General features: G+C 50.6%; 1 protein-coding gene and 1 long non-coding RNA gene across 18 annotated transcripts; one reads left to right on the plus strand and one right to left on the minus strand.

Annotated features, from left to right (window-relative positions):
• Nucleotides 1-253: 253 nt before the first annotated feature.
• On the plus strand, nt 254-11,829 carry Eno1 (enolase 1). 17 transcript variants are annotated; one of them, NM_001429243.1, is given in 14 exon segments: nt 269-430; nt 879-950; nt 2,145-2,196; nt 2,970-3,063; nt 4,820-4,915; nt 5,978-6,036; nt 7,698-7,767; nt 7,935-8,068; nt 8,538-8,760; nt 9,645-9,842; nt 10,410-10,611; nt 10,802-10,910; nt 11,032-11,090; nt 11,452-11,829. In NM_001429243.1, coding segments are annotated over 11 exon segments (1,305 nt in total). In that variant the 5' UTR covers nt 269-430; nt 879-950; nt 2,145-2,196; nt 2,970-2,978; the 3' UTR covers nt 11,522-11,829.
• On the minus strand, nt 10,430-22,383 carry LOC148006172 (uncharacterized). The gene is made up of 3 exons (XR_015621358.1): nt 22,316-22,383; nt 16,681-16,868; nt 10,430-12,462 (listed from the first exon to the last, which is right to left on the minus strand). It is a non-coding gene; the product is annotated as an uncharacterized LOC148006172 (long non-coding RNA).
• Nucleotides 22,384-22,545: the final 162 nt, after the last annotated feature.

Raw genomic sequence — 22,545 nt, forward strand, 5'->3', positions numbered from 1 at the left:
GCTGGGTGGGTGTAGCACAAAGGTACTGCCTTTACTTAGCATGAGTTGGACGGTAGGATTCGGTATCCTCCACACAATAACAAATGAGTAGGTAATATTAAGGGAAAGTTTACTTTCCTTTGGGTAACTCGGCCTGAGACTCATTACAGAAAGGACAAAAGGACGGGGTCACCTTGGCAGATGGCACCAGAGAGCCAGGACCAGACTTGGTGGAGGTGGGGGGCGCCCAGTGCGCAGGCGCAGTAGCACATGCCCCCCCCCCCCCCGTCAATTCCACGCGGGAGTGAGGCCCCTAGGCCGCGCATCAACGTTTCCACACCGCCGGGGGCTCCAGCACCTCCCGGCGGGGGGGGAGGCCCACAGGAAGGCCCAGCCCTAAAGGTCATCAGCAAGGTCGTGGGCCGGACGTGAGGCGCTGCAGCCCGGCCGAGTGCGTGTAGGACTCGGAGTACGTGCCGCGGGCTCAAGCCCTCATGCCTGCCGTGCAGCCCCGCCCCGCCCGGCATCCGGGCTCTGTAGACCCTCAGCTAGGCCCCAGGTTCCCAGCCGGAGGCTCGCCCGGCATTCCGCCTATGCCTCAGGCAGGCGAGGCCAGCCAGGAAGGACAACCCCCGCCCCCGTGCCCTTGCCCCTAGACCGGGCAGGCCAAGCGGCCGCCTTGGTCACGCTCTTCTCGTGGAGTGACGGCAGGCAGAGCCAATGGAGTGGCGGCACGGAGGGTGGGCGGACTCGAAAGGGGAGAAGTGGGTGGGGCCTAACGAGCAGGCTAGGAAGTCGGAGTGGGAGGCGCTTAGTGCTGCTCCGGTACCGAGTCGCGCTCACGTTTGTCCTTAAGACTCCCTTCGGTGTCTCCAGGACCCTCTTTCCTTCCTCCGCAGCGATCCTACTGCCAGGTATGGTCCGTGTTCCCCTTGGGCACAGCTCGCCTAGGAACTCCTCTTGGTGACCCGGTGAGCTCGGTCACCCCCTACTCTGGGCGCGAGCCGCTACCCTGGGAGCACTCGGGTCAGCCTCGTGGAAGGACGCAGGCTCTTGGAGGGTGGAGGTGCAGGCCCTCGCAGTCACCACCGAGCTTCAGGGTTGGAATGTAACCGGGTACCCAAGCGGACAACAGTAAATGCAGGCCACGGATGATCGCGGCCGTGGAGAATAAAAAAGTACTTGTTTCTATGTAGCTAAGTGGAAGGTTTTTGAGGGAGAGAGCGACTTAACCCCCGCCCCGGTGTTCATTAAATTTTTTCTCAAAATGGAAGGGCGATAAATAAGGATGCCCAAGAGGCAGAGCGCCCCACCCTAGTAGATCCTGCTGGGGCTGTGTCTCCTGAACCGCAATCGAGCGTCACTGGGCGGGAGTGGTCCAACCCATCTCTGCTCTGGAATATTACTGACCAGTGAGTGTCGGTTAGGTACTTGTAGTAGAGGAAATTGCAGCAGTCCCGTTAAATAAGTGGGAAGCAAGCCCTCAGGAGACCTCGACCGAGTTAGGCAAGAGCTGCGGGCTTACTGGGTGGCTACTAGTCGTAAGAAAACTTCCTGTCCTTTCTTGCCTAGACAATGTGGTCCCTTAGCTGACTTGCTTTCGGGGTAGGCCAGAGCCAGTCTGAGGTGATAAGCCTGACTGACCTCTAGATCCACTTTCCTGCCCTTAGTCCGGCGTTCAATCCCGATAGAGCGAGTGGGTGAGGTTTTCTTTGATTAGAGACCTTTGCTGCCTAGCTTAAATATCCAAGCTAGATGCAAATGGTGGAAGGGGGGGACCAACTCCTACAGGTTATAAAGCCTCTGCAGAGCGCCGCGGTGGCACGTGGCTCCCGCGCCCCCATAAAGGAACCAGGCCTGGTGATGCACACTTGAAAATCTAGCGCTTAGGGATGCTGAAGATGGGGATAACCGAGTTCGGGTCAGCTTGGCCTACATAGGAAGTGCAGGTGTGAGATTTTATAACAGTGGATAAAAAGTGGGTACTTTATTCCTGGTTAGTGAATAAAGGTCCTTTGTCTTAGAGAAGACAAAAGCACAGAAGTAACTTATATAGAAACAAAAAGTATGCCTTTGCTTCCTTGACCTCACCAGAAAAGGTGTAGGGAACCTATTTAGATAACAGCTTCCGAATGCTAATTGTCTTAATGTCTCATCCAATTTAGTTCTAGAAGCCGTTTGGTAGATTCCTTTCTTGGAAAGCCTGCTGGGGAAGAAGTAAGAAAGGGACCTTCTTTTTAGACTTGCTGTTTGTTGCTCAATATCCTCTTTCTCTGGGGTGTTTTCTAATTAGACATCTACTTTGGGTACCTTTTAAAGGCGAGACAAGGTCTCCCTTTGAAATAGAAGTCAACTCTTGCCTAAATATGGCGGCCATTGAACCCAGGACCGCCCACGTGTTAGGCAAGCTAGCCTGCATGTGCCACCGGGCTAGAGAATGGCAGTACTGATGACCACCAGCCAAGGAGTTTGGGATTCTGCCTTCCTCTCACAATTTCTTTTTTTTTTTTTTTTTTTTTTGGTTCTTTTTTTCGGAGCTGGGGACCGAACCCAGGGCCTTGCGCTTCCTAGGCAAGCGCTCTACCACTGAGCTAAATCCCCAGCCCCACAATTTCTTACTGGTTATCAAATCTGTGTCTGCTGAATGTTCTGCCCTTGCCATGGGTACAACTTGATGAATTGGGGTTTCTGTTTCCACAATCACACTGCTTCGCAATGTTGCATTTCCCTCCGGTCTACAGGTCTGTTTAATCGCTGACCTGCCTTCTCTGTTACTTCCCACTTCGCTGCGCAGCCAGAACATAGTTCTGTCCAGTTTGTATTTACTTAATTGCCCACAGAACACTTAGCTTCAGAGGGCTATAAGTGACTTCTGTACGTAGCCCACTTGTTCTCTGTCAGGTCCAGGATCTTGGGGGTGATCTCTTGGGATAAATAAACCTTCTATATTAGAGTTTATGGGTAATATATGAACTATTTTCCCCCTACAGAACTTCACCATGTCCATTCTCAAGATCCATGCCAGAGAGATCTTTGACTCCCGCGGGAATCCCACCGTTGAGGTGGATCTCTACACCGCAAAAGGTACACGAACCCACATTATTTCCTGGTCTCTTGCACCACAGTTTATTGATAATGTGATGGGGAAGCAAGGCAGAGTCTGATCTACTCTGATCCCTCTGAGCCTTCCACCCACTGAGCCATCTGCCACCATGTCTGGCTTTGCTTCTTGGTATTTAAGACAGGATGTGGGTTGGGTAGGTCACCGGGGCAGGGAAGTAAGGGAGGGCTTAAGCCCTGGCTCCTAAAGAAGCCTGGCCTCCTGATCGGATCAGCCAATGGAGGGGGAAGCCTTCTTTCCCCACGTGAAAGGAAGGAGACAGCCCGGAAGCTCTGCTTTTTCCTCTAGGCCAAGCTACCCATGGTGAGGAACTCGTGTGTTATAAGGGAGTGGGGATATAGTTTGGCAGAGCATTTGCTTAATATGTGGGAAGTCCTAAATTTAAATCACAGCATTGCAAGGAGAGATTGGCTGGGTGTGGCAGCGACTACCATAAATCTCAGCACTTGGGCCTGCTCAGGAGGGAGGATTGCCAGTTTTGAGACTAGCCTGGGCTACATAGCAAGGCCCTGTTTCTACTACTCAGAGACAAAACAAAAAAAAGCCCACCCCTGCTGATTCCAGCATCTAGATGTAGAGATGCATGTAGTGGGTGCCATAGGAAAGAGGCCTGGGGACGATGTAGCAACATCTTACAGAGCTCACAAGCTCACCAGTCTGGGCTGAGTCATTGTGTGACTCAGAATTCAAGCACCAGAGCCCAGCCCTACCTACCCGTTGTCCCAGGAAATGAGGGATCCTCAAATCACCAGCAAGTGCCTGCTTGTTGGCTGCCATTGTCTTTGCCAGGGGTTCTCAGCTGTGTTCTGGCAATGTTTCCTGGTGAATACCAGGAATGCTAGGTAGCATTAGGTGTCAGATAGCAGGGTTTGGCTCCACCTGCTGGTGACATCGTGCATGACAAGGTGTCTGATAGCAGGAGATGGCTCCACCTGCTGGTGCAGCTTTACCCCTAAATTGACTTTTTTTTTTCTTTTTTTTTCCGGGGCTGGGGACCAAACCTGGACCTTGCACTTCCTAGGCAAGCGCTCTACCACTGAGCCAAATCCCCAACCCCCTAAATTGACATTTAAACAGTCAAACAAGATGGGTGTCTTAACTGTAGCTCTTTAGAATCTTTATGCTTTCGCCTGCCAATGAAAAGCGCTTTTTACGATAATTAGTTTATCTTGCCATAAGATTTCCTGTGTATGTAGCCTACACTGAAGTCAAGTCCTCAGTCTTAGGTGCTGAGATTGGAACTGTGGACCAAGATATTTGGGGAGGTGATTCAGTTAGGAAAATGCCTGCTGTGCAGACATGAGGCTCAGCGTCCAACCCCCAGGACCCACATAAGAACCCAGGCCTGGGGATTATGTGTCACCCTAGTCCGTGTACCCAGCTTTTGCACTGTGAATCTATGTGTCTGTGGCCACTGACAAGCCTTGCCTCACCTAGGCCAGGACCATCTGGATATGCAGGAAGTCAGGGTGGGCACAGACAGTGCTACCTTGCATGTCCCTCACTCAGGCAGTTGTGTTCACTCTATAAAGAGTGGCGTGGAAGACTCAGGCGGGTGAGAAGGCTGTCGTGTTTCTGAGTGAGGATTTACTAACTGGGGACTTGGAGGTACAAGAATTTCTTTGGTCCCAGTTGGCTTCAGACACGGATCCTGCTGCCTCCGCCTCCTGTGTATTGGGACTGCCCAATGTTGAATTTCTTTCCCCCCACTGTTCCCAGGTCTCTTCCGTGCTGCGGTGCCCAGCGGTGCGTCCACTGGCATCTACGAGGCCCTAGAACTCCGAGACAATGATAAGACCCGCTTCATGGGGAAGGGTAAGGATAGGAACGCACTAACCTCTTCCCCTCCCAGGCATTCACCCACAGCACTGCTGAGCACTGCCATCAGGAAAGCAGCAGGGCAGCTTACCCTCGCCTTCCTCCCACAAGGGACTGATGCCGTCACTGGTGTCCAGTTGACAGGATCAGCCTGATCAAACCAGCTCCCAGATCTCTGGCCCTCAGATCTTTAAGATTGGTGTGGCTCTGACCTTTGTTATGTAAGTGGAGTCTGCTCTCCCCCCCCCCCCTGCTGCAGAGTTGGGCCCTGCCCTTTTCTCTGATAACAGCCCTGCAGAGTCTGGCCTTTCTTTTTTTCTTTTCTTTTTTTTTTGGTTCTTTTTTTTTTTTTGGTTCTTTTTTTTTTTTTGGTTCTTTTTTTTCGGAGGTGGGGACCGAACCCAGGGCCTTGCGCTTCCTAGGCAAGCGCTCTACCACTGAGCTAAATCCCCAACCTCCAGTCTGGTCTTTCTAGGGAAAGTCCATTACTGTAACCAATAGTGGTGAGAGCGGGAATTGAAATCTCCAAAGAGAGGTTGTGTCAGGGGGTCTCAGGGCTAAGGAGCCAGCCAGCATTAGAGCCAGCCAGCATTAGAAGCCTGACTACTGAAGCACCCCTGCCTCCTTCCTTCACTTTCTTTCCTCTGTGTCCTCTGAATCCTTTCTCTCCTGAGTCTTTTTCCTTCTCTATTCACCTCTAATGGGCAGGCGTCTCCAGACCTGTTAAGTATGTTAATGAGTTCCTGGCACCAGCCTTGTGCACTCAGGTAACACGCTGGGCATCCTGGTGTGCAGCTGGGTTTCCCAGTGCATGGTCTTGAACTAACACACACCCCCCCCCAGCACTCTGGTCATGGCTCTTGGTGTGGCTCTAACCCCCTGGGGTGCTAGGGAAGAGGACTCAGACTGGGACAGAAAGCCCCATTCTGGGGGATGGGGGTTTAACAAGATCCTGTGGAGGCTCTTCGGGCTTCTGGGCCCAGGACTCCGGTGCTCCAGCGAGGCTGCTCAAGCCTGTGTACTGTAATTGTGTAAGTAATTTCATGATTGTTCTTCTAGGTGTCTCAAAGGCTGTTGAGCACATCAATAAAACTATTGCACCTGCTCTGGTTAGCAAGGTAGGACCCATCCCCTGTAACTACAGTGTATCCATGCCACCAGAGCAAGGGCCAGGCCTCTCCTCTTCACAAGAATTGCTTATTCTGAGAGCTTTGGAAGCTGGCATGAGTCTAACCTGCCTGCTGCCAGTGTGTGCCATTGCTTCTGAAAGCGCCTGAATCTGGGGCAGGGTGGGGAGTGCTTGACATGTTTCCATATGCTCTCCTGACCTTTGTGTGTCATGGGACTTTGTTCACAGCAGTAGTGGGACTTTGGAATTTATTGCTCTGTTGGATGGCTTTGTTACAGACTGGGTGGGACTGGGGATGTGGGTGGAAGCAGGTGCCTGCAATTCTAGTATAAGGAGATAGAACTCCACCCCAGGCTCCATCTTTTTTGATGTGTACATACTGAGTGCTAAGCCCTGAATTCAACCCTTTCCCCACTTTAAAACATCCTCATTTGAGGCTGGAAGGGAAGCTCAGTAGAGCAGCGCTTGCCCTTCAGGAGCTGAGGTTGGTCCCAGCACCAGTGTGAGGTGGCTCACAGCCAGCTGAGATTGTGGCTCCAGGCATAAGGCACTGTACCTGGTCAGTGTGAGGGACATGGGCCACAGCTTGTCCCTGGACAGTGTGTGTGCTGCCTTTGTGGTCCTATCCCAGTCGCTTCTCAGAGGGACCACCGGCCATCATCATCTCTGTTTGCTAACATTTAGTTCCTCCCTCTTGAATTACAGATTGGCCCTGTATCATCCATTTTGTCCCCAGCGAGCCTGTAACAAACACTGATTGGTTCTTTGTCTGGTCCCCAGACAGTTGCTCATTACAACTGCCTGCTCCAGTCTCCTGGGCGCCTCCTTGTGCGCCCACTGTCCCGTCATCCCTAGGCCCTCCTTGAATTGAACACTCTTGGGAGGTTTAGCCTCTGGGAACTTTCTGCTTGGGCAAATGTTTGCCTTCAACAATGCCTTGTCAAACAACAGCAAGGGCTGACCACTCACACGCACAGCACCACAGGGATGTGTATTTTACATAGTGTCTGTGAATGAATATACAGTGATGTACTTGCATGTGTAGTATGGACCATGTGCATGTCTGGGGTAGCCAGGAAAGAGCATAAGATCATTTGCATTAGCAACAAGTGTTCTAACAGCTGAGCCATCTCCAGCACCCACGTGCGCTGTTTGATTGAAACAGTTTATTGCTTCATATAACACTCCCCAAAATAGCCATGTTTACCAATCAAGTATTTGGTAAGGTGATCCTGGACAACCTGTGTTCTCACCAAACAATGGTGTTCTGTCCTTGTCTTGGCCAAGAGCTTTAGAGGTAGCCTCTGCAGACCTCTGCCTGCTTGAATGAACATTGAACTTTATTAATTTTTATCCAAGAACACCCTTGTGTGTAGCCTAGGTAGACTGTAGTCTTTGAACAGGAAATGCCTGGAGCTGTTGAATAGAGCGGGTGAAGCGAGGTTTTGTTTTCTCTCTGCTCTACCCCTTCAGGGTGTCAAGCCAGTCTTTGGCAAACGTTGAGAAGCTCCATTGCTGAGCTCCACTCCCAGCCCCATGGCCACAGACTTAGTGCACATAATTCCCAGGGTTCCCAGGGTTCTGAAGAGCTGCTTGGTGGGAGAGTGGGGTCAAGTGGTAGCTGAGCCCTCACTTCCTGTCTCTCTCCAGAAACTGAATGTTGTGGAGCAGGAGAAGATTGACCAGCTGATGATCGAGATGGACGGCACAGAGAATAAATGTGAGTGCACAGGGGGAGCTGTTCCTCAGTGGTCGGTTGGAGATTCGTAATCAGCCACTTGTGGATTCAACACGCGAATCTCCAGGAGGGCAGGTGGGCCATTTATGCAGCCCAGTGGGAAACAGGCTAAGAAATGGCCCCTGCTCACCATTTTCATTCTATTCCAGCTAAGTTTGGTGCAAATGCCATCCTGGGAGTGTCCCTGGCTGTCTGCAAGGCTGGTGCCGTGGAGAAGGGGGTGCCCCTTTACCGTCACATTGCCGACTTGGCCGGCAACCCTGAAGTCATCCTGCCGGTCCCAGTGAGTGACTTTGACACTAAGTCTGTCTTGTTTTCCTTTCTGTTGCTACAGTAAAATATCCCAAGAAAAAGCAGCTGGGGAAAGGAAGTGTTTGGTTTATTACCGTTCCCGACTACAACCCTTCGTATTAGAGAAGTCAGGGCAGCAGTGAAGCCTTAGGTTACAGTCAGGGCAGACAGGAAGCTGGCAGGACTGCACTTCCTTCCATCAGCGTTTGGGAGGGTCACAGTTAGCACTAACCATGGCGGGGCTGAGAGTGCGGCCATAGGTACCCACAAGGACCCTCCTGCTTATTGTGTGTGTTGATGCCCAGCACAATAAGGGGATAATTCTTAGAAGAGTCCTAGTGAGCATTTGGAGACCGCGTTCATAGGGACCAACTGGCAGCTATGGAGTTCAGGGGCTTCATGCCCTGTGGTGGGTCTCCCTTGTCCTCCCTGGGTGGGTGACATCACTCCTGTCCTCCTAGGCTTTCAATGTGATCAACGGCGGTTCTCATGCTGGCAACAAGCTGGCCATGCAAGAGTTCATGATCCTGCCTGTGGGGGCATCCTCTTTCCGGGAAGCCATGCGCATTGGAGCAGAGGTTTACCACAACCTGAAGAACGTCATCAAGGAGAAGTACGGGAAAGACGCCACCAATGTGGGTGATGAGGGTGGATTCGCACCTAACATCCTGGAGAACAAAGAAGGTAGAGACGTTGGGAACTATGTTGTGCTGTCCACTCGACCTGCCGCTTAAGAGCTTTGGGGGTTTTGGGGTTTTTTTGTTTGTTTGTTGTTTGTGTCTTTGCTATATTATTGGGTAGCTGGAGGCAGGTCCTAGATCACCTAGAGCTAGAGTTCATAAGTAAGCCACCGTGTGCTGGTAATTGACCTGGATTCTAATTTTGTGTATGTGGGTGCGCCTGCCATCAGCATGGCCATCCATCCACTGTGGCCTGGGGACTCAAACCTCCATCAGCCATCTTACAGACACTCTGTGACCTCAGACCTGTATAGAATGCACGCTCAGCTCTGGGGTCTGGCAGGTAGCAGAAGGTGTATGTCTACTCTAATACTCTTTTTTTATTCATTTATTATATAAGTACACTGTAGCTGTCTTCAGACCAGAAGAGGGTATTGGATCTCTTTACAGATGGTTGTGAGCCACCATGTGGTTGCTGGGAATTGAACTCAGGAACTCTGGAAGAGCAGTCGGGGCTCTTTACCTCTGAGCCATCTCTCCAGCCCTACTCTAATACTCTTGCAGCTTGACTTGAGGTGGCTCTTGTGAGGCTTCCCTTTCGGGGCCCCGCCTCTGTCCTCAGGACAGGTGATCTCAGCTGGTCACTGTAGCTGCATCTGCTCAGCTGCCCTGGCACTAAGTTTGGTGGGACCTTTGACCACAAGAAAGGCTGTGTTAGATGCAATATGACTTTGCCACTTAGTAGGCCCAGTGTCCCTGACCAGTAGCTTTGACCCACGGTAGGAATAAAACCCCAGCCAGGACAGAGTCCGCCCTGCTCTTGAAGACACTGCTGGCAGCTGTTCCAGTGGAGTCTTACCCCCTACCCCCTTTCCCTTGTCTCTCCAGCACTGGAGCTGCTCAAGTCTGCCATTGCAAAGGCCGGCTACACTGACCAGGTTGTCATCGGCATGGATGTGGCTGCCTCCGAATTCTACAGGGCTGGCAAGTATGACCTGGACTTCAAGTCTCCAGATGATGCCAGCCGGTACATCACACCCGACCAGCTGGCCGACCTGTACAAGTCCTTCATCAAGGACTACCCAGGTGAGGGCTCCAAGGCAGTTTGTGGCTCCCTAGTCAAGGCTCTGGGCCATGAGACTTCACACCAGTTCCTGTAGAGATTATTCAGTTTGGTCAGGGTTAGGCCAAGATCCCGGCCCATTCCTCATTTCCCGCCTGCCCCTTTCTTTTTCAGTGACAGTCTTCATTAGCACTCGTGCTGAGCTGGAACAAAAGGTCCATACATTGTCTTTACTTTAATGTTGACTGAATACTGTGGTATATACCCTTAATCAGAGCAGACAGATCCCTGAGTTGGGTGAGGTAGTATATATTATGTTGTGCAGAGGTAGAAAAGGAAAATTGCAAGTTCAAGGTCACCTTGTGCTGCTACACCATGAGTTCAAGCCAACAAAGACCTTGTCTCACACCAGATTAAGACGTTCCTTTAATCCCGGCAAGACCTTAAACCTTCTGTGTGTCATGGTGACAGTCTCAAACATCAGTTTTTAATGAGACCAAAACCCCCTAGGCTCATAGAGGAAAGGGAGAGGAGGTGGTGCTGGGGGACCACAGGCCAGGCCCCTGCTGACAGCCAGTCTCTTTTCTCAGTGGTGTCCATTGAAGATCCCTTTGACCAGGACGACTGGGATGCTTGGCAGAAGTTCACAGCTACTGCAGGCATCCAGGTGGTGGGGGATGACCTCACAGTGACCAACCCTAAGCGGATCGCCAAGGCTGCAGGCGAGAAGTCCTGCAACTGCCTCCTGCTCAAAGTGAACCAGATTGGCTCTGTGACCGAGTCTCTGCAGGCGTAAGTAGCCTAGGGAGGGGGCTTCAGGGACTGAATTCCTGGTGGCTGTGGGATGGTGGCATCCAGAGGGATGAGAGCAGCTTTCAGAGGAGGGCAGGTCACAGAGGCTATAGCTCAGGCACGAAGGCAATTCAACACATGGCAGGCAGGGTTTATTGCATAATCTATCTGACCCGTGTTCTTTCTTTAGGTGTAAGCTGGCCCAGTCCAATGGCTGGGGTGTCATGGTGTCCCATCGATCTGGGGAGACTGAGGACACTTTCATTGCCGACCTGGTGGTGGGGCTCTGCACTGGGCAGGTAAGAGCTGCCCACCTAGGAGCAGTTTGGGGTGGGGGGGTTTGATCTTCTTGTTGGCTGGGATCTAGGCCTTTGTGTCCCTGTTGCTTCTGTAATGGTGGCTTTTCCTTTGTCCTTCCAGATCAAGACTGGTGCCCCCTGCCGATCTGAGCGCCTGGCCAAGTACAATCAGATCCTTAGGTAAAGACCTTTCTGGTGGCAGCAAGAAGACAAATGGGTGGGTGTGGGATCTCAAGGCAGGCACAGACAGTGGCTTTGTGTGTGCATCCACCAGCACGCCCTTCTGGTGGAAGGCAGAACATGTCACCTTTGAGATTCCAGCCACTCTTAGGGCTGGGTGACAGTAGTATGTGCCCACATCCCGGGTGTAACCAGCATCTCTGTATGTAGCTCAGGCTGGCTCAGAACTGTCTCCAGGTCTGATTTCAAATTCATGGCAATTTCCCTGTTCCCACCAACCACGGGTTAGAGTTAACAGACGTGGTCCCCTGTGTCCTCTTACACGAAGAGCTAACTTTGCTTTCCTTTTCTGTTTGCCAAGAATCGAGGAGGAGCTGGGCAGCAAAGCCAAGTTTGCCGGCAGGTCCTTCAGGAACCCCCTGGCCAAGTAAGGCATGGACCAGAGATCCCTGGAGCTACCAGATCCTCTGTCTCTGATGTCATCCAGGCGGCTCAAGGCTGGCCCAGTGCTTGCCCCTCCCATGTCACTGCTTCCTTAGACGTCCACCCCGACCACCTGGAGCCCTGCTGGAGCCCCCAGCTTTGTAATCATGTGATCGGTCTGAATCATTGTTTCTGTCACCTGACTTTCCAGCTAGTGTCTGGAGCCCTCTGAACTCCAGCGTAATCTCTAGGGTGCCCACACCATCAAGACTCCCCCCAATGGTTTACTTGCAAAAATAAAAGCTGCAGAAGCCCATGAGAGTGCTGACATCTCATTTGTGATGGCCTGGGGATGGGGATCACCCAGCTTGGGGTGATCAACCAATGCAGTTACCTATGAATATGCTCTGAGGTTGGAAGGACTCCTGCAAGAACGATATCCAGCAAATGTGGGAGATGTGCAAACTCATGGAGGCCAGAGGAATTATTTTCCTTGCTAGTTTGGGGTCCTGAAGGGAGTCAAGTCACTCTGTTCATTGGGGTCACTGAACACCACTGAGCTAAATCTGCACCAAGCATGGTAAGGTGGTGTGTGTTCAAGGGCAGTGCCTCAGAGTAAGGACTTGTCAGTTGTGAGAAGGAAGAACATCTCATTTAGTGCTAAGAACACAGCATTAGCGATGGTTCACACAAATCCTGGCCGACTACAGAGTGAGATCACCATTGCTGCTGCATTAAAAGTCTCAAGTACACAGGCACAGCACAGACTGAAAACCTTGGGCAGGTCCCCAGATGCACTGAGCTCAGGATTGTATTAAAAGAAGGCGGCCCAGGTGCCTCAGGACCCGGTAGAGAAGACCCTGCTCTCCAGGGTGAGGTTAGATGGCCGTGTTGAGGTTCTGAGGCCCCTCTTCTGGACTCTGTTCAGTGAGTCCTGGTATAACCCGATCTGTGGAGCAGAATCAGGAGAGGCATTGCAGTGACTGGTCCTGTGCTTGTGTGTCAGGTCAGAACCTGTCAGAAGTGAGCAGCAGCCTGCTACAGCTGCCCTTCCCCACCCTCAGGCACACCAGGAGAGGACAGCATCTCTTCCTGGTGACCCAGCAGCTGATTTGTAGGTGGGATACATATTTACTGGTCAGTACTGTAACAATGGTTTTTGACTGCCACAGCGATATAGGTTCTCAGTAATAGGTTAGTGTTTGTGAAATCAGGGACACTACACTAACAGTGGACACCCTTTAAGTCTTCTTATGTGCTTTCCAAATAAGATTCACATCATCGACCACGCAGCTATACCACACACAGCCAGAAATAACCCTTGCAACGTTTAACACCTCTAGTAGACTCCAGAGCTCAGTGCTGTAGTCCACACCTGTCATCTCCACGCTTGGGAGGCTGAGACGGAATTGCTCCAAGTTTGAGGCTGACTGAACGCCTTGTCTGAGATTCAGAAGAGAATTCTATCCTATCTTTGGAATGGTCTATCACCGTCTCAGCCTGGCTTGAAACTAAACTCACCTTGAACTCCAATATGCCCAGCAAATTTTACTTAATACCATTTTAAATTACATGTCTTGTTTCTGTCTACTGATAATATACATGTAAGTCCAGAGGTCCTGGAAGACGGTGTCAGATACTCTGGAGCTGAGTTTCAGGTGGCTGTAATCTGGCTTGCATGTGGCTACGCACTAAACTTGGGTCCTCTGTAACAGCAAAGGCAATCTAAACCAGTGAGCATCCTCCAGCCTCAGATTTGGGGTTCTTCCTGATTTATACAGACATTTCTTGATTGCCAGATAATGGCATTTATCCAGCCTAGAATATTTGGGCTGGAGAGATGACTCAGCAGTTAAGACCACTGGCTGCTCTTCCAGAGGTCCTGAGTTCAATTCCCAGCAACCACATGGTGACTCACAACCATCTGTAATGGGATCCAATGCCCTCTTTTGGTGTGTCTGAAAACAGCTACAGTGTACGCGTATTTTTTTTTTTTTAAAAAGAGAAGAATGATATGAGTTTACTGGCAAGTGTGCATGTGTGCCACTTGTGTCTCTGGTGCCCGTGGAGGTCAGAAAGGGGCATTTGACCATCTGGAATAAGGAGCCACCAATTGGGTGCTGGGAACAGAACGCTGGTCCTCTACAGGAACATGTGCCCTCAATGGCTGAGCCACCTCTCCAGCCGTCACACGTGGAGGTGAGGGCAAGCAGAGCAGTCTCCTTTCCTGAGGGCAAGCAGAGCAGTCTCCTTTCCGTTGAGTGGCAGTAAGCAGACTGCAGGCTGGAAACCGCTCCGTCAGTGCTTGTTAACATCTCGGCTTGCATGTCCCAAAACAAGTGTTTGCTGTCTGTGGTTTTAGCACAAATTCCTGGGCCTCTGGCTTTAGAACAAAATTGTCTAAAGCAGTGTTTCTCCAACTTGGCCAAATGAGAGTCTTCTGGGAGATTCATTGTTCAGGCTTCATCCCAGAATCCCCTCCCTTCCCCCTAGAGCCCAAGGCTTCAGTCTTTGTTACAAGGTCCCCCAGCTGAGTACAGGCAGGCTTAGAAACCACTAGTAGGAAATGAATGGGTCCCAGGTTTGGTAGTGACTAGGCAGGGCTAGAACATGGAGTTTCAGGGATAAGTGGAAAGCAGCCAGGCTCCCATGAAGGCCCTCTGGCCGTGGGAATGAATCCAGCTGAGGCAGGAAGATGGCAGTTGAGTCCGCAGATCCCAGTCACACACAGAAGAGCTGTACAGGGAGCCTGTGTGCCTTGGTGGTGGATTCTGAGCTGGGTCTGTAGATGCAGCCAGTCCAGCCCTCTTGAGCAGCAGGGATCCCAATGCCTGCCTCCCCAGATCCACAGAAGCCTCACTGCGGCAGTAGCCAAGGGCACAGAGCAGAGCTGCATGGCTCTAGATTCTGACTTTGTCACTAAACAAGTAAAGCTAACAGCCCGCACCCCACATCCCCGAGAGCTCATCGTTACAGATATACTGCGCAGTGTCTCATCGGCTTAAGCTACCATTCAGAATAAAACAGGCTGAACCATCAGATACTGTAACCCCATGGGAGATGAGGAATGAAACCTTACAGTCTGTCTTAAGGGACAGACTGGCTCAGTAGGTCTCAGTACTTCCTCTGGGTACTGTGAATACCTATTTCTGCTACTGCTCAATGGTGTGGTGTGTGTGTGTGTGTGTGTGTGTGTGTGTGTGTGTGTGTGCCTGTGTATGGGCATGCATGTGTGTGCACATGTGTGTGGGTGTGTGCATGTAGGCTTGCATGTGTGTATGTATGCCTGTGTGCCTATGTGTGTACATGTGTGCATTGGACTGTGTTCATGTATACCTGTGTTTTCGCGCATGCCTCTGTGTGAGTGTGTATATGGACATGCATGTGTGTGTGTGTATGTGTGTGTGAGCATGTGTGTGTGTGTATGCCTGTGTGTGGGCATCTGTGTATATGTGCCTGTGTGTGTGTGTGTGTGCATATGGGCATGCATGTATGTATGACTGTGTGTGTGTGTATGTGTGCCTCTGTGTATGTGCCTGTGTGTGTCTTTGTGCATATGCACTGTGTGCATGCACACCTGTGTGCCTATGTGCCTGTGCACTGTGTATGCGCATGTGCAGTTAGTTGCCGTCCTCATGATTGTTGCAGATTAGAGAAGGACTCTAGGGATTGGAGCCAGGGTCTCCTGCCTGTGACGGAATTACATACAGCAGCACTTCAGGCTCAGGCCTGCTGTGGACTTTCAAAGGTGATAATGGAGGTGTAAGTCAGAAGAGTGTGGGGCTTGTTTGAGAGCTCTTCACCTCCTCTGTTTTCTGCACAGACTTGGCACCATGGGACACAATCCTTATTCCTCTGGCCAGGATGTTTTTGTTGAGCCTGGTTTCAGGGTGCACATCAGTAGTCCCTGTCTTCTTCATGGAAGGTTCTGGATTTCTCCAGCACCTGGGCATTTCCCTGAAACCTGAGGAAGGGATGTAGCAGAAGTGGAGGGGTATTCTGTTCCGACCCTGCAACAACAGAAGGTGCCTTTCCCCCAAACTTTTGTTGTTTTGCTTTTGTTGTGGAGGTCATTAAGTCACCCAGGCTGGCTTTAAACTCCCACAATCCCCCTGCCTTAGCTTCTCAGGGCTGGACTCCAAGTGTAAGCCCTGCTCTTTGCCACCTTTGTCTTTTTCTTCCCTTAAAGATATTTTAAAATTTGCAAGTGTAGTTTTTACGTATACTGAGTATGTGCATATATGTATGTGTGCATGTTGCTTGCTTGGTGCCCTCAGAAGCCAGAAGAAGGCATGGTTGTGTTCTGCCTGACATGGGTGCTGAGAGCCAAACCTGAGTACTTGGGGAAAGCAGCAAATACTGTTTTATTTTATCTTATTTATTGTATTTAGTTTTTGGAGACAGGATTTCTCTGTGTGGCCCTGCCTGTCCTGGAACTCGCTCTGTAGACTAAGCTGGCTTTGGAGTCACAGAGATCTTCCTGCTGCTGCCTCCCAGTCGCTGGGATTAAAGGCGCCACCACTGTCTGGCCCAGCAAGTGCTCTTCCCTGCTGAGCGGTCCTTCTGGCCCCAGCCTCACTGCCGTTCCTCAGGAGCGCCTCCTGCCGGCCGGAGTTGGAAGCTCTGCCCTACTGTGTGAATCAGCAGTAGGAAGGTATGATTTGCGTTCAGTAGCAAGTCTTCATCTGAACTGCAATTTGTCATATTTCAACAAACACACAGGGCAGGATGGATGGCTCAGCGATTAAGAGCACTTATTGTGCTCACAGCGGACCCAGGCTTGATTCCTAGGAACCAAACAGCTAATCCCAACCATCTGGAACTCTAGTTCCAAGAAATCCGACGCCCTCTTCTAGTCCCCTTGGTGTGTGGATATATAGGCAGGCAAAATACACATCCGTAAAACAAAAATAAAAATGTAAATAAACCGGGGTTGGGGATTTAGCTCAGTGGTAGAGCGCTTGCCTAGGAAGCGCAAGGCCCTGGGTTCGGTCCCCAGCTCCGGAAAAAACAAAAAACAAAAAAAAAAAAAAACAAACAAAAAAAAAAAAACAAAAAAAAATGTAAATAAACCAATAGGCGAGCAAGCAGCAGCACAGAGGTGATGGACCATTCCCAGCATCCTCAGAAGAACCCTCCCAGGCCCCAACCTGACCCATGCCCCGACCTTGCTTTGCTTTTCTCTTTGACCTTCCTCGGTGTGTGTACCGCGGCCCTGGGGCCAGAAGCGGGCCTCTGGAGCTGGAGTTACAGGGGGTTGTGGGCCACCCGGTGTAGATGCTGGAACTGAACTCAGGTCCTCTGGGAAAATAGTGCTTTTAACTGCTGAGCAGTCTCTTCAGCTCCTTCGTGTTGCTTTATAAAGTGATAATAAATAATATGTAAAATAATATTATATAATATAATGTAATATACTAAAGTACTAATAATAATTTATTATCACTACTATTGTTATTAATTGCATAGGTCTTTTCGGTTTGGGAAATGAGAAACACTGGTCCTACATACCCCAGAGGCCAACAGTCACCTACTCTGGCAGCTTTGTCCCCTCTTCCTGCTTGCCTTGCTGATGTACCTGCTCAGACTCTGAGTGTGTGTGTGTGTGTGTGTGTGTGTGTGTGTGTGTGTGTGTGAGATTCTGCCTTTTCTTTTTTTCCTCCCTCAGGAACTTGAAACTGAAGCCAAGGCCTTGGGTTTGCTGGCTAAACCTTCAAACCCTAGCCTTTAAAAAAATTACAGTTAATTATTTAATTGTAGTAATATTTAATTATTTGGTTATTTAATTGCTCATGTGCCGAGGCACAAGATAATGTGTTGGAATTGGCTCTCTCCTTCCACGTTGTGGATCCCCAGGCTCAGACTCAGGTTGTCAGGCTTGGCGGCATGCCCTTTGACCTACCTGCAGAGCCCTCTCTGCCGCCCTCTCTCTAGGCCTCTGTAAGGCTTTTGAGCCTGGAAGTCCGGTACTGCCAAGTGCTCATGGGTTCCAGTGCTTGGTGCTCCTGGGTCTGGTCTCTTCCTCTACTGACAACTGATGCCTGGCGCCCAAGTTTGAGAGCAGCCCCTGGCACACCCTTGGGCTCTCCTGTTCTTGTAGGCCCTGACTGTGGAGCAAGCACCACCTTTCTGAGATTCTCCCTACTGGCCCTCCGGGAGGCCAACCTGGCATTCAGGCTGCAGAATGGAAAGGTTTGGTAATCAGAGCTGCTTGTCCATGGGGGCCAGGAATGATAGCAGACTCACTTGCATATGTGACCTAAGACAGTAATTAAACCCAGGCGCCCCAGGGGTGAGAAGCAAGCACATTAATTCAGGAGCAATTAAAAACCCTCTAATGTCACCGTGCACAGCCACCACTTGTGAGACTGCCACTGACTGATGACAGTCACCTTCCGGGGCTCCCTCATCTGGCCACCAGACAGCTCTCCTTAGGAAGAGCATGCTCAGGCCTCAGGGACGGTAGTCTTGCTAGAGCCTCATCCCTTCTCCAGGCTCTGACCCTGCTGCAAAGCCATTACTTGAAAAACAAGGTCTTAACGCTTTACCCTTACGGTGGCAAAACAGATAAAAGTTGCTATATTTTCATCACCAGGTGTATGGTGTAGCAGGTTTTAGTGAGCGCATCCAAACTGTTAACCATGTATATTCTGGCTCCATGTGTTCTGCTGTGTTCCGGCAGTGGCTGCAATTACCTGGAGGTGTTGACTTGTGGAGTGTGAGTGTGACTGCCAGTTATTCCTGCCAGTGTTCCTAAACCGAGGATGCTGGCCCTTGCTGCTCTGAGAAACACTTTCCACATAAGTGGACATCCTACCACCTGCCGAAATGCACACAGGCACTCGGCCTCCGCAGAGCTTCTCTGCCAGGAGAGACAGACACCTAGCCTCACCTGGAATGCCACGCATCTGTCTCTCGTTTATTCTTCCTTTGTACAAAGCTCTGGGGCTGTGCTCAGTGCAGTGGTTCCTGGATCAGAGGGGCACCTGGGGCCCAGCAGGTGACCCGGTGAGCAAATAAACAAACCGAAGGCCACATTTGTCAGAGGGAGTCTAAAGTCTCCAGGCAGAAACAGAGAGGGAATCTCTTTAAGTCTTGTTTGTATGTTTCTTTGGTTGGCCCTGTGAGGTATTATCACATGTAGCCCAGGCTAGCCTTGGACTCACTAAGTAGCGGAAGGACGCTGCCTCATTCTCACACCACAGGCTTGAGTTAAGCGGAGTGGAAGATGTGCTCCCTCATCTTCCCGCCCCTGCCCCTGTGCCCGCAGAGGTCAGAAGAGGGCATCGGAGCCCCTGGAACTGGAGTGAAGATGGGCTTGCACCACTGTATGGGTGCTAAAAACCAGGTCCTCAGCAAGAGCAGCCAGCGCCCTGAACCTCGGAGCCATCTCTCCAGTTTCCTGTTTTTATTTGTTTAAGACAGGGTCTAGCTACGAAAGCCAGGCTGACCTCGAACTCATAGTCTTCCTGCCTCCTTGTCCCAAGTGCTGAGACTGGGGCAGGGGCTGCTGTATGAGTGGTGAACTCGTTTGCCTGGTGTTTATATACGAGTTGTATCAGTTCTTTATAGACCCGGACACCTCCAGATGTCTAACCTGAAGATGTCTCCCCCCTCTCTGTAAGTCTTCCTTTTGCTTTTTGATAGGCTTTTGACACGCAGACTGGTTAATTTTGATGAAGTCTAGCAAATTTTTTCTACAGTGATTTTTTTTTCTTTTTTTTCGGAGCTGGGGACCGAACCCAGGGCCTTGCGCTTGCTAGGCAAGCGCTCTACCACTGAGCTAAATCCCCAACCCCTCTACAGTGATTTTAACACCAAATATAGGACACTACTGCCTAATCCAAGGTCTTGAAGGTCCATATATGTTATATGCATGTGTGTGTACGTGTGTTTGAATGTGTACATATATGTGTGCGCATGCATGTGCTTGTATGTGTGTATATATACACGTATGTGTGTGCACATGTGTATGTATGCATGCATGTGTGTGCATGTGTATGTATGTGTGTTTGCATGTATATGTGTACATGTGTGTATATATATGTATGTGAGCATGTGTTTGTATGTGCGCGTGTATATGTATGTGTGTGTTTGTATGTATACATATATGTGTGTGCATGTGTTTCTGTGTGTGTATGTATGTATGCATGTATGTATGTATAGACATAAATGTATTGGAAGAAGAGAAGGAATCCCTGGGGCAGTCACGTGGTCTTCCTGGAGTTCAAAGCCTCAGTCACTTACAAATACAGAACCATGACTCTCTCTCAAAATCTTGAGGGCTGGAAAGCCAATCAGAGGGATCCTAAATCCTCCAGAGCTGACGCAGTTTGGGATCTCCTTCCGGGCTGACAGGAGTGGTCAGGTCAGGTTTCTCCAATCTGGGCTCCATTTGGCCACCAGGGGGAGTGGTGGAGCCATCCTGAACACAGGGTTCCCGTGATCCAGGCTTGTTGGCTAGCCGGCCCTGGAGCACTTCCCAGCCCTGCTCTGTAGCCCCAGCAGTTGGCACCAGGTCGCCCTTCCTGGGATTGAACAGAGTCTCTCTATCCTTGGCTCGCTGTAGCTCAGAGCTGGGGTGAAGTCAACCCAAAGCTTGGAACAAAGCTCAGGGAGATGAATGGCGCCGTCTTTGGATAGAGGAAAATTCCTGGACAGCATGCTCCTGTCAACACCTAGCCTCTTCAGCGTTTGCACAGATGTGACACAAGGCCCAACACCGTAGGACACAAGGTGACACTTCTTCCTGGGCTCACTTTGGTACCTCAGTCCGTGGGGAAGCAGTTCCCAGCTACCGTTCCCTGGTTCCCTGACAGCCATTTTTGCTCTCTCCCTTTCAAGAGAGGGAGGGAAGGCAAGGCAGTCGTGGGCGGAGGGATCTGTGGATCCAGCTGCTCTGCCACCAACCTCTGCCAGCCCCTGAAGAAGCCAAACAGTGCAGGTGCTAAGCCAACCCTGCATCTTCCCTCCAGTACAGCTGTGTTTGGGGATGCCAGCCATGCGCCAGGAGCACATCACATGCTCCTGGAAACAAGAAAACCAGGGTTGGGCAGCCCTTTCTCTCCTAGAACTGGCCTGGCTCTCAGGAACTGGGCAGGACAGAAGCAGCCACGAGTAACGAGACCAGTGGGCTCCCTGCCAAGGCACTTATCTGGAGGGCCTCCGTCAGACCCAAACACACTCGGAGGAGGAGGTCTCACACCTGCAGTCTGAAGCTACACCAGAGAATGCAGAGGCAGTCAGAGAGGCCATCATGCCCATGGAGGTCAGGCTACTGGACACCAGGCAAGGGGAGGGCCAGCCCAAGGTGGGCTCCCTCTTCTTCCTCCTCCCCATTTTCGCACAGACACTGTAAAAAAAACACCCCTGAACTGACAGAAATAAAAGGGCTCAAGTATAAAATTTAGGAGGTTTTTCTTTTCCTGTCTGTGGCTCCAGACTCCTTTGAGTTGGCAGATGGACGTTTCTGTTACACTTGTGTCTAATTTTCTCCTTCCTGGAAGGACGAGGAGCCCAGCAGGACGGCTGGAAATAGCACAGAAGGAGCGAAGGACTGTGGCCTGCCCTACTGTGTTTTCCACCTCACTGAAGCTGCTTTGATTCAAAAGAGAAAATGTCTGCCTGCAGCACCCCACCATTTATCTGCTCCCAGCAATTAATTAAGCACCCATGTTAGGCAAACTCTCCTTGACTGAGGGTACTCTGCACCAAGGGCCTGGGTTCTAAACACGACAGTTTTAAAAATTTATTTACTTATTATATATAAGTCGCTGTCTTCAGACACACCAGAAGAGGGCATCAGATCTCATTACAGATGGTTGTGAGCCACCTTGTGGTTGCTGGGATTTGAACTCAGGACCTCTGGAAGGGCAGTCAGTGCTCTTAACCGCTGAGCCATCTCTCCAGCCCTTTTCTTTTCTTTTTTCTTTTTTTTTTTTTTAAAAAGATTTATTTATTTTATGCACATGTGTTCACTGTAGCTGTCTTCAGACATACCAGAAGAAGGTTTTGGATCTGGATCCCATTACAGATGGTTGTGAGCCACCATGTGGTTGCTGGGATTTGAACTCAGGACCTCTGGACGAGCAGTCAGTGCCCTTAACCACTGAGCCATCTCTCCAGCCCTTTTCTTTTCTTTTTTAAAATTTATTTATCTTATATGACCACAACTGTCCCTGACAAATCAGAAGAGGGCATCAGAACCAACTACAGACGATTGTGAGCCACTGTGCAGTTGCTGAGAACTGAACTCATGACCTTTGGAAGAGCAGCCAGTTAACAGCTGAGCCACCTCCCCAGCCCCAGGACACACAGCTTTATAGGGGCAGAAAACAGCAAAGAGTGGGGTGCTGCTGACTTAGAAGCTTCCAGAAATACTGGGGCAGTACCCCCTGATACATGGCCATAGGCTAGTGACAGTAGTGTCAGAAGAGGATGTAGACTTGAAGGGGGTCTGCATGGTTCATGGGTTTTACATGCAAGCATGGATGCTCACTCAAAAGGCTTAGACCCAGGGACTAGGACGTAACTTGGCTGTAGAGTACTTGCCCAGCATGTAGGAAGCTCTGGGTGCCATCCCAGCACCACATAAGCCAGGGGTAGGGCATAGCCCAGCATTCAGGAAGTGGAAATGAGAGGATGTGAAGTTCTGGATCACGCTCGGATACGTACAGTGTTTTAGGCCAGCAGGCAATACACGAGACGCTATGTAAAAATGAACTAACTAATTAATTAATTAAAAGAAGGAGGAGGAGGGGGAACTGGTTCATGGACGGCTGTAGAGTAACAGAAAATAACCGTACCTGGAGGACGTAGCCTGTGCACCTCAGATTGTGAGGCCATCTTAACTGTTTCCGGTCTGTCGCCTCCCATCGTTCCTCTGACTCCCAGAAGCCCACGCGTGCGCCGGATGAAGCAGAGGCTTCGACCCTGACCCATCAACACCTGGATATCAGAGCCAGAAGGTGAGTTCTGAGCCCACAGAGCAGTGAGGATGGTTCAGACATGTTCAGAGCTTGGTGAGGCAAAAACC

This window comes from Rattus norvegicus, chromosome 5, assembly GCF_021556685.1.
Source record: "Rattus norvegicus strain SHRSP/BbbUtx chromosome 5, alternate assembly SHRSP_T2T, whole genome shotgun sequence".
Taxonomy (NCBI): Eukaryota; Metazoa; Chordata; class Mammalia; order Rodentia; family Muridae; genus Rattus; species Rattus norvegicus.